At 40.5% G+C, this 17,194-nt stretch overlaps 2 protein-coding genes across 5 annotated transcripts in view; one reads left to right on the top strand and one right to left on the bottom strand.

Moving 5' to 3' along the window:
• The window catches only part of ROCK1 (Rho associated coiled-coil containing protein kinase 1), a 120,170-nt gene extending 114,882 nt beyond the window's left edge, over positions 1 to 5,288 (bottom strand). For both annotated transcript variants that reach the window (XM_081561793.1, XM_081561794.1), the window contains exon 1: positions 4,306 to 5,288. In XM_081561793.1, the coding sequence (XP_081417919.1) occupies positions 4,306 to 4,398 (93 nt within the window). In that variant the 5' untranslated portion in view covers positions 4,399 to 5,288. The remainder of the gene's footprint in view (positions 1 to 4,305) is intronic.
• LOC145534418 (large ribosomal subunit protein eL33-like) lies at positions 4,332 to 16,903 on the top strand. 3 transcript variants are annotated; one of them, XM_081561814.1, is made up of 2 exons: positions 4,332 to 4,350; positions 16,460 to 16,903. In XM_081561814.1, the coding sequence occupies exon 2, from the start codon at positions 16,505 to 16,507 to the stop codon at positions 16,844 to 16,846; it is 342 nt and encodes a 113-aa protein (XP_081417940.1). In that variant the 5' UTR covers positions 4,332 to 4,350; positions 16,460 to 16,504; the 3' UTR covers positions 16,847 to 16,903. The 3 variants fall into 3 exon arrangements, with proteins under 3 accessions (XP_081417940.1, XP_081417938.1, XP_081417939.1); XM_081561812.1 differs by lacking the exon at positions 4,332 to 4,350 and adding an exon at positions 10,182 to 10,334; XM_081561813.1 differs by lacking the exon at positions 4,332 to 4,350 and adding an exon at positions 10,338 to 10,367.
• The last annotated feature ends 291 nt before the right edge of the window (positions 16,904 to 17,194 follow it).

The raw sequence follows: 17,194 nt of genomic DNA, 5'->3' as shown, positions 1-17,194 counted from the left end.
CATTCTGACCGAAACTAACTGGATATGCAACAGATACTGGTAACACTCATTAACTCATAAATTATGAACACTGACAAGCATATAGCTTTAAGGCCCAAAGATTCAATGACCTCAAAGTCTTTTCATTCCACCAACAGTAATACAAACCCAAATGTGACCAATTCAACTGGCAGGACACATAGAGGCATTATACAGCAATAATCTAGAATATGGAATGCTAGCCACACTCTTTTGAAATAATCCAACATGTGACCTAGGATTGTCAAAGTTAAAGTACACAACAAAAGTTCCAATTGAGTGACAGGCATTCTAGCAGTGTTAACAGGTAAGTTACATGGGACAAAGCTTATTTTTGGAATATTAGTAATTTGAGTAATAATATGACATCCACGTAGAGATGCCAAATAGGCAGTCAGGTATTTAGGATTCAAAAACAGCAAAAAGACTAAAAAGTAAAGACCAGGATATCATGAGTAAGGAGATGATACCAGTCAAAGATGTAGGAATGGATCAATTCTTCAGGAGAGGAGAAAAGAAAGGTTAAGTATTATGGCGACCAAGACTGAGGATGAGAGAAAAAGAAGTCAGCAATGAAAAGATAGGAAATCAGTAGGTCAAGAAAGCCCAGAAAGAGACTTTAAAGAGGAAAAACTCAAAAACAAAAACTTGAAACATCTGCCTTCTGAAAAACTGACTAATGAGAGATGGTAGTTACGCACACAAAGCAAACAGCAGTGCTGGAACTTAGTATGTACGCACTGTTCAACTACCATTGGTTCCCTTCCCTTCATGCCACCATCGTTGCTGCACCTCCACTGACTAAAACAAACCCAGGGAGGAAAAAAAGTTGGGAAAAGGAAAGCAGCTCTTAGATAATCATAAACTATTACATGGACAGTAAGAGAACCATTAGGACACTGGAAAGAATCTGGCTGACAGAAAACCAAATTACTGAGCAATGTGGATGATCTGAGAAACAAGGGAATGGGTACCATATTACCTTACTATCTGCAGACTCTACTAGTATTTGCAACATGAAAAATGTGCTTATCTAGTTCTTAAACTATGTGTTCAATATAAGGTTGAAGAAATCATTCATCAGGGCTTCTCCCAGTTACATTATCGTATAACCACTAACACTCAACAAAAAAAGCTGTTTTCATGATGGGTGAGGTGGTTTAAAAGACCCTTTGCCAGCAAATTCTTCGGAAAGCAAAAGGTGTGGGAACTTTCATTTCTGAAGAAGGGACCTAGTCAAGAAAACATAATTTGACAACTTTTTTTTCCTGAGATTATCAAAAATATATCAGAACTTCAGTGTTTCACATGGCACATAATACATAATATGTATACATAATACATACTACTCAATAAGTATCAGCTAAATAAAGCAACAAAAGCCAAAAAATAGATAAAGTCAATCAATTTTAAAAGGGTATTGTTCCTACAATACATCAGATGTCCAAAGTCCGAACAGGAAAGAGTAAAAACAGACTCATTGAAAAAGATGAGGCCATCTGGTAGGCCATTCTAAATGGTTGAATGAATGAAAGAATGAATGCTTGATAAGAAACATAAAATAGAAAATTCATGCTAAACGCTAAGAATCTGGAGAAGGGATTTTGCCTCCAAAGAAAAATTCAATCTTTACCAAGTTCAGATTAATATAATAAAATTTTAACAGCTAACAATAAATAATTATGGAAGTAAACAGAAAGAAGAGGGTGGGGGAATAAGTCTGTTGACTATAGTTCTTTAAGGTCGTGGGCTCTAAGATACTTGGGGGTCCTAACTCTGGGTGGCTCTGCCTGCCTGCCCACTTTCTTGACTCCTCCTCTTTGCTCTTTCACCCTTTTATCATTACATCAGTTTCAACTTGCACCTCTATCAGATGATTTTCAAATGTTATCTTTAACTGTGAGCTCAGTTTCACATCTCCAATCGTCTACAGATTTTGTCTTTGTGGTCGTCCCACTATCCTCTCAAACACAATAAACCTAAAACTCATCTGTTGTCAATTCTTCCCAAGTGATTTCCAAACCTGACTTGTTTCACCCATGTTTTCATCAGTCTTCCTATAACTCAGGCTTAGAGTCATCTAATTTTTTTTAGTTGTCCCTTCTCCCCAACTCTGCCAGTCAAATTCCATCAATTCTCTTCCCCATCCAAATGACCCAATTTGGAGCTTCAATCATTTCTGGGCTATTACAATAATTTTTTTAAATGTCCAATCTCACCCCATTTCTAGTCTCTCTCCACACAACCCACCCTGCACACAACTACCACATTCACCTTCTTCATTCATTCTGGCATAATCTTATTTACAAATACTTAATAGCCACAACATTCTGAAAAACATCTAAATGCCTTAGCCTAGCAATCAAATCCTCCATGCTCTAACCCCAATCTATCCTTCTAGCTTTATCTTCTCTTCCCCTAAACATGTGCCAGCCAGTCATGTTTCCACCCTCAATTCATGTTATCTTCCACTCCCCCTTTGAGTACCTTCTACCCAAATCCTATCCATCCAGCATCCAACATCCTCTATCAACTCAGAGTTCTTCCTTTCAATATCCGAGAGCATATATTACCTATACCAGTCATTTGAAACTTCCTACATATTTTCTCAGTTTGTGTTTTGCTTTATTTTGTGAATATGTATGAGATTAGTATTTTCAGAGTTCATGACTTATATTTCCCAGTATCCTCCACATTTCAAAAAATTCATGAGGTTCCCACCAAATGAAACTACGACAAGAGGCTAGAAGACCACTAAAACAAACCAAAAAACACCTACTAAACATTCCCTGTAACACTGCTCCATGGAATAAGGAGATCAAAAAACAAGGCAAAATCAAAGATATACAAAAACTGGATAAGTATTAAGAAGAATGAGACTTCTTAAAAATTCTAGAGATCCTTCCTAGAAAGAAATGTTCTAATTCCTTCTCTAATTCTCAGTATTGAGAATATTCTTATACTCAATATTGTTTTCAACTAAAAAAATATATATATATAGTTTTCCACTGTATTAAGCATCAACCCTCCTTTTTGTTTCTCAATATGAACAGCATCCATAATGTGGGTGAGACATTTCAAATATACAATCCACAACTCTTATTTCAGTCAAAGATGCTTTAGAGTTATTTAGAAAGCTTTGGAGAGAAACTCTCTTGTAGACCCATACATTTTTTAAAAAATATATATACACAGCTATTTTGAGCAACTGAAATGTATATTAATTTCATACATTAACTTACATTTTCCTGATTCAAGATAAGATGTTAAAATGGTTATTATTTCTCTGAATGGCATCATTTAGTTCACCTAACTTTAATCCCAAATACTGTGTACATCTAACATTAATTCCCTGAGAAGGTTGTAAACTACTACCCAGATACATATTCCTGGCAACTTTAAAGATAAAGTGGTTTTGTTTGGACCAAAACAGAATAATTATATAACTGTTAGTTGTTTGATAACGGAAAAATTTGCTTACAAATAGATTACAGCTATCAGTATTAGGGGAAATTGACAAAACTTAAGAACTCCAATTATCTATAGATAACTGTGCATGCTATCAAACACTGAAGAATTTTTTAAAGTGTTTTGGCCTTTCATATCATAAAAACTTTTTTAGAATGCTACAAAATCAATCATGTTAAGCACAACACCAAAAAAGGCAGTTATGACAAAATATCTGTGCAGTACTTTTGTAATCAACAGTACTGTAAAAGACGTTAATATTGTGATGATCTATCATTAGTTAGCTTGGGCTTTTACACTTAACAGTCCAGCAAAAAGTTCCTCTGACTCAAATCACCTATGACACTTTGGCTCAAACACCACTTCCTCAAAATCGATTCTCCATTGTCACAAGTCTAAAAATTAAACCCTTAAGGAGCTAAGCAGATGCAAATGGAAAGCAGTCTTTTCCAACCTCACTGTCAAACCGATCGGAAAGTTCATAACTAAGCTCGCGGTTCAATAAGCTACAGACGTAGTAGTAACTCTGACGTGGTACCTTTTTATATGATGCCTGCAACAGAATTTTATATCTTTTGCGTGATGATGAACTGAGTCAGATCTGAAAGTTCAGGGAATTCAGAGCCAGTCCAATGATACACCGGGCCAGGGCAGGAGATTTTAGAGGGACTCCAAGATTCCTCAGGGAAAACGCCGGGTTCTGGTGTTTTCCAAGATGATGTACACCTGAAACTTCTTTCGCAGATAACCAGACTGAGAGCAAGAGGAAGGAAATAAATACAGAGACTCAGACAAGCACGAGAGAACAGGGCTACTCACCAGCAGACAATCTGAATTCACTTCCGATTTGGGATCCCGCAGCAGGTTGTCGATTTTTTCAAACCGAGTCTCAAAACTGTCCCCAGTCGACATGTTGCTGCTGCTGTGACAATACCCTCGTACCAGCACCGGCAGCGGAAAGCGATTTCAACCAACTTCCTCCGGCGGTGGGTTCGCGGCCGCGGGGCGGGGGAGCCGGAACCCCAGGGTCACCAGGTGCGCCCGGTGCCCCCTCCTCCCCCTCACTGAGGGGATCTCCGCGCTCCGGACCCCGGGCCGGCGGCGACGGCGACCCACAGCCGCTCGGACGCCCAAAGTCGCATCCCACCCGGCAGCTCCTGACGACGGCCGACTGCGCCGTCGCTCCGGCGGAAGGCTGCAGCCTAGCGGGCCCCGGCCGCCTTCGCCATGGAGGGTTCCCGGTGCCGAGACGGGCAGGAGGGGGGAAAGAGAGAGAGAAGCAGGGTGGAGACTCCTCCGGGCAGCAGGGGAGGGAGAAGAGGAAAGGCGAATGCGAAGGGCGGGCGCGGAGCTGTGCCAGCTGCCGCCGCCGCCGCTCGGGCCCCGGGCCGGGCCCGCTCCGCTCTGAGGCGCTAGAGGCGGTCTAGCCCCGCATCCCCGGCTCCACTCGGCCCGGCCCGACGCCCCGATCCGCCTCGGCCAGGAGCTGGTCCCCCACTGGACAGCCTCACTCTCCCATTTTGTCCCGGCGCTGCTGGGGCTGCTGCCGCGGTGTCCGGCGGGGCAGGGCGAGGTCGGTGCCCGGTGGAGGCTCGGGGGAGGACGGGCTGGCGAGCGGGCGGCGAGGATAGACGAGAGTCGGGTCCCGGCGGCTGCGGCTGCGGGAAACTTCTGAGAGGCGCTGCGGCCCCGGCTGGGGAAAGGGCGAGTCGCGCGGCGAATGCTCGGGTGGAGGGGGGGTGAGGCGAGGGGGGCCGTGAGGGACTAATATGTCCGCCTTCCTGTTCAAACAAACGGAGACCGCCGGCGCGCACTGCGCATGCGGAGCGCGGACGTTCGGAAGGGGAACCAGGCCGGCGCCGCGCGCGCGCGCGCACTGGGCGCCTCCGCAGGACCGGGCTGGGCCGGGCGGGGCGGAAGGCGGGGCACACCCGGGGCTTCGCGGGCGGGCGGGGAGGCTGGCAGCCTGGACGTGTGGACTGGGTGCGGCGGGTGGCACCGCCCTCGGCCCGGCAGGCTCTGAGCAGCCACGCAGGGCTCGGGAAGCGGCGTGAGGTCCGCACGGGGAGGGTCTCTCGCCGCTTTCTGTCGCGTCCTGGCCGTTGCCCCAGCTCTGCTTCCTCTGGGCTGCAGTGGTCGGGAGAGTTGTGGCAAGAAAGGATGCTTGTTATTGTTATTTTGGAGATACTGTTTTTTTCTTTTTTTAAAGGCACGGTGCCTCTTCGCCGACAGGAACCAACATTTTAGCACCAGCGCAGGCTGGTCTTCAGTAGTGCTTCAGCGTCAGCCCTCCGTGAACCCCACGTCGTTTTAACACGTTTTTGCTTCCATGGGAAAATTACAAAGCAATGTAGTACATGAACCCTCTAAACTCAGCGTGTGTGTCAGGGGAGCTTTAAACTATGGACTCCGGAAGATACAGTCAGTAGAAGTCAAGCTCAGTTTAGTTTAAAAAAAAAAGGGGGGGGGGAATAATCTCATAGGAAAAAAAAAAAATCAATATTTTTTAAGTTATTCATACTAGTGCCCTTACATCAAGCCTCCCACTGTAGCTCTCTTCTTGATGTGTAATCCTGCCGTTTCGATTTAAAAACATTCAGTGAAACTTATAATTGTGATTTTACTAGACTGAAGTAGAACATGAAAATAATGGGCCTTTCCTCCTAATTCAATTGCTTCATTGACTGTTGTGGGAGAGGGTGAGACGCCTTACCTAACCCGCTGATAAGGTACTTGTAGCAGGAAATCCACCTTAATTCATTTCCAATCAATCTTCAGTTTGACTCACAGGTCAAATAAAGGATTGCTAAAAATCGAAAATGTGGATGTTTTATCCTCCACTGGAAAAGGCTACAGACGAACCAATTGTCTTTATAAAAAGCGCCGTACAACATCTGAACAGCACACCAACTTTCTGCTGTGAGTCAGAGCTTAGGAAAATGTACTATTGTTTGAAAAATGGCATTCTGTTTGCATTGTGTTAGATGCAAGAAATATTGAACTATAAAATCCACAGTATCAGTGAAGATAAAAGTCAGTCCTCACAAAAAGACAAACAATGAGACAAATTTCAGGTATTTTATTAAATGCTTTTGCAGTGATTCTTCTTGGCTCCAGTATTTTAAGCCAGTCATGTGAATTAAATTTATTTTTAAGCATAGAGCTTAAAATAAATCTGGCAGTTGCCCTAAAATAAATTTGCTAAACCCTGCTTGTCCTTTCTTATTACCATTTTTAGGTAGTCTTAGGAATTTTGTTGTTTCTCAGAACTGTGAGCATTATGCTGCTTTCCACTTGGGCACATGAAAAAGTGCTGGTAGCTAAGACAATACTTGAGTGGTCCTGATAAATGTAAGTGGGACTGAAAGTCCATCTGGCCAAACTACTAGAAATATAGGTGGGGCCTATATATTTTACTGATCGACAGGGCTATCTGATTATTGTAACCCCATGCGAGTTGTCTTTTACCGTAAGATAGACTCTGTAACAGTGTTTTGTTTTTTAATAGAGACGTCCTCACCTGTAATAGAATAGACTTATATGACATTAAATTTCCTTTCTAACTTTAAAATTCTGTTGTCACTAGTCTCTTCAAAGCATTGTGGACATTTGAGATCACCCTTAAAGTATATATTAAAATTCTAAATGCAGTTGCAAACTATTGATAGCATGTACAAATAGAATAAGAATATAATACTGATTACACATACTAAGTGCTTACCATCTGTTAGGCAATATGTTTGTGTGTGTGTTAAGTTGCTTCAGTCATGTCTAACTCTTTGCAACCCTATGGACTGTAGCCCACTAGGCTCCTCTTCCATGGGATTCTCCAGGCAAGATTACTGGAGTGGGTTGCCATGCTCTTCTCCAGGATATCTTCCCAACCCGGGGCTCAAACCCGGATTTCCTACATTACAGGCTGATTCTTTACCAACTGAGCCACTGGGGAGGCCCTAATATTATCTCCCAATTGTATTGTTTACATCACACGGATAAATGACTCCATATAAAAAGGGAATTATAAAACTTGCAAAGTGATCAATATGGTGGCTTCCCAGGTGGCACTAGCGGTAAAGAACCCACCTGTCAATGCAGGGGACATAAGAGAAACTAGGTTTGATCCCTGGGTTGGGAGGATCCTCTGGAGAAGGAAATGGCAACCCACTCCAGTATTCTTGCCTGGAGAATCCACAGACAGAGGAGCCTGGCAGGCTACAGTCCATGGGGTTGCAAAGAGTCGGACAAGACTGAAGTGACTTAGCACCCACTCAATATGGTTTCAGTCGTTAGGGAAAAATGTGAAATGAAAAGAGCAAGGTGTGAATAAAAAGGATCTTGACAGCGTTCAGTAACAGTGACTTGACTAGAGGTTTCCGAACACTGGGTCCAGGAACCAGTGGCCATCCTTGGTGGCGTGTTTGTAAAGTAAGCAGTTCTACTTTAAGACTGTCTTTCAATCTGAAATTCTCTTGACTACTTTTTAAAAAAGAAAACTAAATGTACTTTGCTTTAAGAAGAAAGAGTAACAGGAAATGGTACAGTTTTTTTCATGTTTTCAACTTGGAAATTGAAAAATTACAAAGTTGGCAGCTTAAGCAAATATATCAAGTTAGTTATAATTATAATTTTTCTGGTTTTTGGAATTCAAACATCTGGAAATGTTTAATTTAGATGAGACTCTTGCTAGAACCTAATGAAGAGACTGCGGTGCTAAAAGAATTTGAGTGAGGCATAGTTGGGAGAGATCATGGAAAAAGTAGAAAGATTTGGGTGTAGACTTGTGTATAGTGAAAGACAATTAAGTCCAGCATTCCTTTGCTTTTGGTTATTTGGTAGGAAATAGATTCCTTTTACTGTTTACAGAATTTCTTTCCTAAACAGTGATGTAGTGATTAACCTCCAAGGAAGGTCCTCATTGAACCCTCTCTCCCAGTATTCACCCCCTCCTGGAGGCCCCTCCCACACTGAATCTGGGCTGGGGCCTTGTGACCTGCTTTAACCAGCAGGGTGCAGCAAAAGTGGCAGTGTGCCAATATCAAGCCTAAACTTTGTGAGTTTGCCTGGCAACTAACGGTTTGGTGCTCTGGGAAGTCCAACTAAACTGAGATCACCATGGTGTGAAGAAACCCGAGCTAACTAACCACAAGAAGACATCAGATGGAAGATGACTGAGGAATCTGTAGAGAACAGGGATTCCAGACTTCTGACCCACATCAAGCCGTTCCAGCAGTCCCTAGCCATTTGTAATGCCCCTGATGATGCCACAGGGAATAGAGACAAGCTAATCCCTCCACACACTGCCTACACATCAGAATTGTGAACACATAAGAAAATGGTTGCTACTTTGAGCCACTAAGTTTTGGGATAGTTTCTCAGCATGAGATGACCAAACAGTTGGGTTTCAGGCAAAAAAAAATATTCATAGTTGAAAGTGCATATAGACGTATATTGAGAGTACCTTTCATACTTTTCTGTATCTTAACCATGACACGAGGAAGTGGTCCACAATCAAGTGTTATAAAGGAATGACAGAGTTTCCCCAGTGGGGAATCTGCCTGCAGTGCAGGAGATGCAGGAAATGTGGGTTCAATCCCTGGGTCAGGAAGATCCCTTGGAGGAGAAAATGGCAACCTACTCCAGTGTACTTGCTGGGAAAATCCCATGGACAGAGGAGCCTGGTGGGCTACAGTCCGTGGGGGTCACAAAGAGTCTGACACGACTGAGCGAGTGAGCACACACACACACACACACACACACACAAAGGAATGACAAATTAATTCATGTTTATTGTCTTTACTTCAATAAAATCTTTGTACAAAAGAAATGTAAAAGCTTTTTAATCACATTAAAGAATGCTTTCAGATTTTCTAAAAATTATAAAGCTATCATATTCCCATATAAACACATTTTCACCTGTTTTTTAATATTTTCTCAATTTCGTGCATAGTGATGTCTAGTCTGTCTTAAAAACATACCAAAAATTCAGGTACATACTGTAAATTACATATCAATTGTAATTCAGTGCCATAAATTGCATGTAATTTCAAAATTGCATACCACAAATGTGTTAAGAATGTTATGTGGCTAAGTTCCTACAGAAACTATAGCTAACATTTCCAAGAAAGTATGATACTTATTATGTTTCATGTAACTTTCCAAAAGGGCATTACTTTTTTTCTTTTTTTAGTCTAGAAGAGCTTCAATTGATTCTGAACAAGTTTAGTAAACTCGAAGTTGTGAAAATTTACGTTCAGTTCTGTTTTAGGAAGTTGGTTTTATATGATTAATATTTTGCCACAAAGTAGTTTATATGTAACATTTTTCTAGATCTGTGACGTGAATCAGGAAGAATATGTTCCTTTACTCAAGAGTGCTCTTGAGATCAGGCAAGATTTTGTTTTCTTTCTACAGAGCATTCAAGCTTGGGATTCAATGTAGTTTGACATGTTTATATCTACTAGGTGTACAGTAGTAGATGTACATGTTTACATCCTTTACGTGAACAGTAGTAGTAACACGGTTACATCCTAGGTAGCCTAGGTGCTGCCTAGGAAAGTTGAGGATTTGGCATCTATCAAGATTCCCGCAAGGAAAAGTGTAGAGCCAGCCATGAGCACAGGGCGCCCTTAAGGGCTTCTCCTGACTCACCCTGGAATGCCTTTCTCTAACATCTGTTTTATATTTCTTAGAAGCTGCTGTTCCATTCAACTGCAAAAATACTTGCACTGACCCTGGAAACAGAATGGAGAAATAGAAGGAAACAGATTTCTGTAAAACAGCTACTTCCCTGCTCTATGTTATTGCCACCTTGGGGACCCTTCTGTTACCACACTCACAAGCTCCAGGATGTAAATGTCTGATGTTGCATGTTCATTCCAAGGGTGGGTTTCCCCCATAGTTTGTGTTTATGGAACCCCTGAGATGGTGTACACATGACCCTAGTGAGAGAGGAAAGGCCAGATCAAGGAGATAATATCAGATATGCCTGGTTGATCACAAACTCTCTTTCATTTTTTTCCAAGAGCCTCCTGTCCACATTTCCCTTGTCCCACCCAGCACCCCTCCATTGAGTCCCAGTTGTGAGCTTCCTGGCCCATTGCTTTTTAGGTACTTATATTCTTCCTCTTAAGGGCCTGTAATTGGTGAGTTGCCTTTTTTGGCAGTGACAGCCTCTTCGCTCAACATCTACTTCCCTTTTTTTTTTTTCATGACAACTTTTATCACTCATCTCTGTCTCAACTTTAAGACTTCCATGCCAAGCCTGGCATCTGTGATGACCTAGAGGGGTGATGGGAGGAGGAAGGGAGGCTCAAGAGGGTGGGGATATATTTATATATTTATAATTATGACTGATTCGTGTTGCTATATGGCAGAAACAAACACAACATTGTAAAGCAATTATCTTCCAATTAAATTAAAAAAAAAAATGATTTCCATGCCAAACATGTGGAAACAGAAAAACGTCTGTTTCTGAGATTTTACCATTTTCCCCCTCCCTTTCATTCAAAGCCCAGTTGAAACATAACATCTCTAAAATCCCTGTAACTTGAAGAGAGGCGCTGATTCCTCATGTTTCCCCATCAACATGTAAATATTACCTTATATACTCTACATATTCTTTCTAGGGGCTTCCCCAGTGGCTCAGCAGTAAAGAATGTACCTGCAATGCAGGAGGCACAAGAGACTCGGGTTCGATCCCTGGGTCAGGAAGACCCCCTGTAGAAGGAAATGGCAACCCACTCTAATATTCTGGCCTGGGAAAGTCCATGGACCGAGAAGGAGCCTGGCAGGGCTACAGTCTGTGGGGTAGCAAAGATCTGAGCTGCCTGCATATTCTTTTCGAATAACCATGACCCTTTATAAACTTTGCTTTTTATTTGCAGGCGATGTTAGTGCTCTGCTAGTTGAATTAATACATATGCTCTTGTTTATGTGTTCTTGTCATTACTGCTTCATGCGTTCCCTAGGGCATATGCTAGGCCTTTAAAAGCAATACTCATGGGTGTTTTTTTTTCTTATAAAAATAGTACATGCTTATTTTTAAGATTTTGGGAAATATGGAAAAGTAAGAGAACAAAATTCACCCATATTCCCACCACTCTACTATAATCACTATTGATAATTTTGGAGTTTTTTTGTAATTATTTTGTTCCCTGCAGAGGTTTGTTTGTTTATATGCTGTATGTACCGTTCTCATATACTGGTTACTTTTCAGTTTACATAATGATTTGTATAAGCATATTTACCTTAAATATAAGTTTTAATACCTGCATAATATTCCAGTCCAGAAATTTATCATAGCTTATTTAACCATTACTATAAATAGTGCTAGTATAAAGATTTTTTGCACATAAGTTTTCACTAAGTTTTTTTGTGCATAAAGTTGTTTTCTTTTCCTTCTTTTTTTGGATTTTTTTCCCTTAAAAAAATTTTTTTTATTTTATATTATAAAATTTTTCCTTAATTGAAAATTATTTCCTTCAAAATGATTCTCAGAAGTGGGCCAAAGCATTTTAAACACTTTTGATGTATTTTGCCAAATTGTTTTTCAAATAGTGATGCAAGTTTATACTCTGGCTACTTATATTTATTTTATTTATTTATTTTTTTTACTATTTACTGTTTATTTATTTGGCTGCACAGGTCTTAGTTGCAGCAACTCTGTTGCTGTATGCAGGATCTTTAGTCGTGGCATGTGTAATCTAGTTCCCTGGGTCCTCTGTGTTTCGAACACAGAACCTTAGCCACTGAACCACTAGGGAGTCCCTGGCTACAGACATTTATGTCCCTTTTAATACCTCCTCACTGGTGCTGAAATGTGTCATTATTAACATCTTAGCTCACTGTTGTATTAATTTGCATATCTTTGATTACTACAAGGTTGAATATTTTGCCATTTGTTGTTAATTAGTTGTTTTTCTTTTTCTATGAATTAATTTATGATTTATGCCTATTCATTAGTTGGGCCTTGGGATTTTTCTTATTGATTTATATGAGTATAAATATGAATGTATGTATGTATCTGTATATATATGTAGGTGTGCATATATATCGGAGAAGGCAATGGCAACCCACTCCAATACTCTTGCCTGGAAACTCTCATGGACAGAGGAGCCTGGTAGGCTGTAGTCCATGGGGTCGCGAAGAGTCGAATACGACTGAGCGACTTCACTTTCACTTTTCCCTTTCATGCACTGGAGAAGGAAATGGCAACCCACTCCAGTATTCTTGCCTGGAGAATCCCATGGACAGAGGAGTCTGGCGGGCTACAGTCCATAGGGTCACAGAGTCAGAATGACTGAGCAACTGAGCATGCAGCATGCATTAATGAGGTAGTTCAGGTAAGTGTACACTTGTTGGTATATTTCAGCCAACATTAGACTGATAGGTCTATGTGCCAGATCCTGCCCTGGGCACTTTATAGGCATCATCACACTTAATTATGACTGCAGCCCTAGCAGGTAGGTACTCTTATTGTCTGCATTTCCCAGAGGAGGAAAATGAGACCCAGAGAGCTTAAATCATTTACTCTGAGCTAATCCAGGAAGCTGGACCCATGCTCACACTGTGTACCCCTAATTATCAGTGACAAAGTCTGTCTTTGTCATTCCACCACAGCGATGGGATGTCACCAAGACTGCAGCATATGGTCACACACATTGGGTGCAGCACACCTGCTGGGGCGAGCTGACGTCATGTGTGGTGGCAGCCCTGGTGTTTTGCTATCACTGATGTACTTTTATTTAAATACCAGTCACATAAGCATAATTTAAAAGAGGACCCTGGAGAAAAATCGTTCTTTCCAACATCAACTAGAAGTAGGATTATTCATCTACTTTTGTTATTACCTAAGAAGACTGGTAGGCTGTAGTCCATGGGGTCGCGAAGAGTCTAATACGACTGAGCGACTTCACTTTCACTTTTCCCTTTCATGCACTGGAGAAGGAAATGGCAACCCACTCCAGTGTTCTTGCCTGGAGAATCCCAGGGACGGGGGAGCCTGGTGGGCTGCCATCTATGGGGTCGCACAGAGTTGGACACGACTGAAGCGACTTAGCAGCAGCAGCAGCAGCAGTTAATGTGATTATTTTAATAACCCAGAAAAGTTATTCCTTCTTTGTTACTTTTCTTCTAAAATATTTTCCCAAACTATTTTAACCAGTTATTCTTCCATATGATTTTAAGAATATTCAAGTACCTCCTCAGTCTGTATTGCATTTCATTACATTACTATTTTAACTGAAAATATTTTATGACTTAATTTGGCAGGAACACTTTATGATATTCCATCTTCCAGTTCAAAAATCAGTAAACTCTATTTTTTCAAAAATTGTAAAAATATTTCTTGACAAAATTTTATAGATTTTTATCACCTAGGCAACACATATTTCTCATTGGGATTATTTCTGGGATTCTAAAATGTTGGTTGCTGTCTTGAATAGGACCTATGTTCTGATTATTTCATGATTATTGGTATAAAGGAGCAGTACTGAATTTAATATATGTAGTGGTCTTTTACCAAGCCATTTTGCTGAGCCCGGGTCTCCTGCATTGTAGGCAGACGCTTTACCATCTGAGCCACCAGGGAAGTCCTCAATGTATGTATAGGTCTTAGCAATGATGAGGCTGACTCTTAAAAGCAAATAATTTGAAACAACTCCCTATCCATTTCAGTTCAGTTCAGTCGCTCAGTCCTGTCTGACTCTTTGCGACCCCGTGAATTGCAGCATAGCAAGGAGAGATAAGAAAGCCTTCCTCAGCGATCAATGCAAAGAAATAGAGGAAAACAACAGATTGGGAAAGACTAGAGATCTCTTCAAGAAAATTAGAGATACCAAAGGAACATTTCATGCAAAGATAGGCTCGATAAAGGACAGAAATGGTATGGACCTAACAGAAGCAGGAGATATTAAGAAGAGGTGGCAAGAATACACAGAAGAACTGTACAAAAAAGATCTTCACGACCCAGATAATCATGATGGTGTGATCACTCACCTAGAACCAGACATCTTGGAATGTGAAGTCAAGTGGGCCTTAGAAAGCATCACTACGAACAAAGCTAGTGGAGGTGATGGAATTCCAGTTGAGCTATTTCAAATCCTGAAAGATGATGCTGTGAAAGTGCTGCACTCGATATGCCAGCAAATTTGGAAAACTCAGCAGTGGCCACAGGACTGGAAAAGTTCAGTTTTCGTTCCGATCCCAAAGAAAGGCAATGCCAAAGAATGCTCAAACTACCGCACAATTGCACTCATCTCACATGCTAGTAAAGTAATGCTCAAAATTCTCCAAGCCAGGCTTCAGCAATACGTGAACTGTGAACTTCCAGATGTTCAAGCTGGTTTTAGAAAAGGCAGAGGAACCAGAGATCAAATTGCCAATATCCGCTGGATCATCAAAAAAGGATATTAGCAAGTATTAAAGAAACATGCAAAATTGAAACTTTCTCCTGGAAGTAATCAGATTACAAAGAGAATTGCAATAATGTTCTCAGCATAGTTAAAACCATGTCTGAATCTCACCTAAAATTTCTTAGCAACTGTCATATATAACACACAGCAGTGTTAATATTTATCGTATTGTACATTGTATCCCTAGTACTTACCTTACAACTGGAAATTTGTACCTTTTGACTGACTTCATCCACTTCTTTCTCCCATCACCTGCCTTACCTTTTTGGTAACCACAATTTGATCTCTTTTTCTGTGTTGGTTGGTTTTTTAATATAATTGATCTACAAACACTATGTTAATCTCCATTACAGAACATAATGATTCAATATTTCTATTCATTCGATCACCATGATAAATCTAGTTGCAATATGACACTATACAGAGATATTACATAGTTACTGACTGTATTCTTCACATTGTCCATTTCAAACCCCTAACTCATTTAAAACTTTAAATAATTAAAAAAATGAAGAATACTTAAGTGAGGTTTAGCACATCTTTAAGAGTGTCTATTGTCTTCACAACATTGCTAGACACAGTTTTTTGGGTTCATAAATCTTTGCCCTAAAAATTCTTTCGATTTACTCCACTATCATCTTTAGACTTAATGCTGCTGAAGAAAAGAAAAAGACCAATCTATGCTTTGTTACTTTATAGTCAACATTTTCTTGTTTAGCTCTTACAGAATCCTTTGTATATTTCTAAAATTCAAAAACTTCACTGGGATAATCCCAGGGGTGGATCTCTTATCATAATTTTTTTTCTGGAAGAGGGAACTTTATAAAAGACTAAGATCTTTCTCCACCTCACTGAAATTTTCTTATTAGGTTATTGCATATGCTTCATTTATCTCATCTTTTGGAATGTCTATTATCAGTACTTAGGGTCTCATCTTTGTCTTCCTATCTCTCTTTCTCTTATTTTATTCTACATTCTGAGAAAGCTTCTGAAGTTTGTTTTCTGAGACATTGATTTTATTTGCTGCACTGAGACGTCTGCTACATATGACCTCCAGAATGGATTTTATTTGAGTTACTGCATTTAAAAAATTTGGTTTCCTTAAAGACTTTCTTTTTCCTTTTGCCCTCAATATGTTTTCATTTCAATTTAGCCTGCTCTCTCTTTTTAATACCCTATTTGTATTTCATAGACATCAGTTTGAATAAAAAGGTATAACTTAGATCTAGTAAAATGCACAAATCTTAACGGTACAACTCAACGGAATTTAAAACATGTACACACCTGTGTGAACACCACCAGATCAATTGCTTAAAACACTTTCAACATTCCCAAAGTTCCTTATCCCCCTTCCCATAATTAGCTCACCATAAATAGCTCATTAATATAGGTTAATCTATATTGTGATTCTTATCACCATAGATTAGTTCTACAAGTCTTAGAACTTCTTGGAAGTAAAATCATATACTATGTACTTTCTTGACTTTTTAAATAGATTTGGGGAATATTTTTTAATTGTAGTAAATACATATAACATAAAATTTACCTCTTTCCTCTTTCAGCCATCTTGGACCCTGTGGAGGCCTGCTGGGAACAGGACTTCTAAAATGACAAATATGTCTGGAAGGCTGTGGTCCAAGGCCATTTTTGCTGGCTATAAACGGGGTCTACCAAACCAAAGGGAACACACTGCTCTCCTGAAAATTGAAGGTGTATATGCTCGAGATGGAACTGAATTCTATCTAGGCAAGAGATGTGCTTATGTGTACAAAGCAAAGAACAACACAGTAACTCCTGGTGGAAAACCTGACAAAACCAGAGTAATCTGGGGAAAGATAACTCGGGCTCATGGAAACAGTGGCATGGTTCGTGCCAAATTCCAAAGCAACCTTCCTGCTAAGGCCATTGGACACAGAATCCGTGTGATGCTGTACCCTTCGAGGATTTAAACTTATTGAAAATAAATAAAATGTGGATTTGTCCTGTTGTGCTTTTGTTAAAAAAAAAAAAATTCACCTCTTTCATCATGTATAAGTGTTCAGAAGAGTGATATTAACTGTACTCACATTGCAGTGGAACCATCACCACCCATCTTCAGTTTGGGAAGATGGGATGTGATTTCCAGAACATCCCATCTTCCCAAACTGAACTCTTGTACCCACTAAACACCAACTTCCCATACCCCCACCCCCCATACCCCAGCCTCTGGCAACCTTTCATCTCTATGACTTTGGTACTATTCATAATATTCTATGAATGAGGTGCTATTTCAGGTACCTCAAATAAGTGGAATCACA

This window comes from Giraffa tippelskirchi, chromosome 14 (genome assembly GCF_054371585.1).
Source record: "Giraffa tippelskirchi isolate mGirTip1 chromosome 14, T2T-mGirTip1v1.2.pri, whole genome shotgun sequence".
Lineage (NCBI taxonomy): Eukaryota > Metazoa > Chordata > Mammalia > Artiodactyla > Giraffidae > Giraffa > Giraffa tippelskirchi.
This window is presented reverse-complemented; position numbering and strand designations above follow the sequence as displayed.

Bases quoted from the DNA above. Each gene is read 5' to 3' on its own strand.
- LOC145534418 (XM_081561812.1), top strand. From the start codon at position 10,281: ATGTTATTGCCACCTTGGGGACCCTTCTGTTACCACACTCACAAGCTC. The intron at 10,335-16,459 runs GTAAATGTCTGA...TTCCTCTTTCAG, and splicing joins ACACTCACAAGCTCCAGGAT to CCATCTTGGACCCTGTGGAG.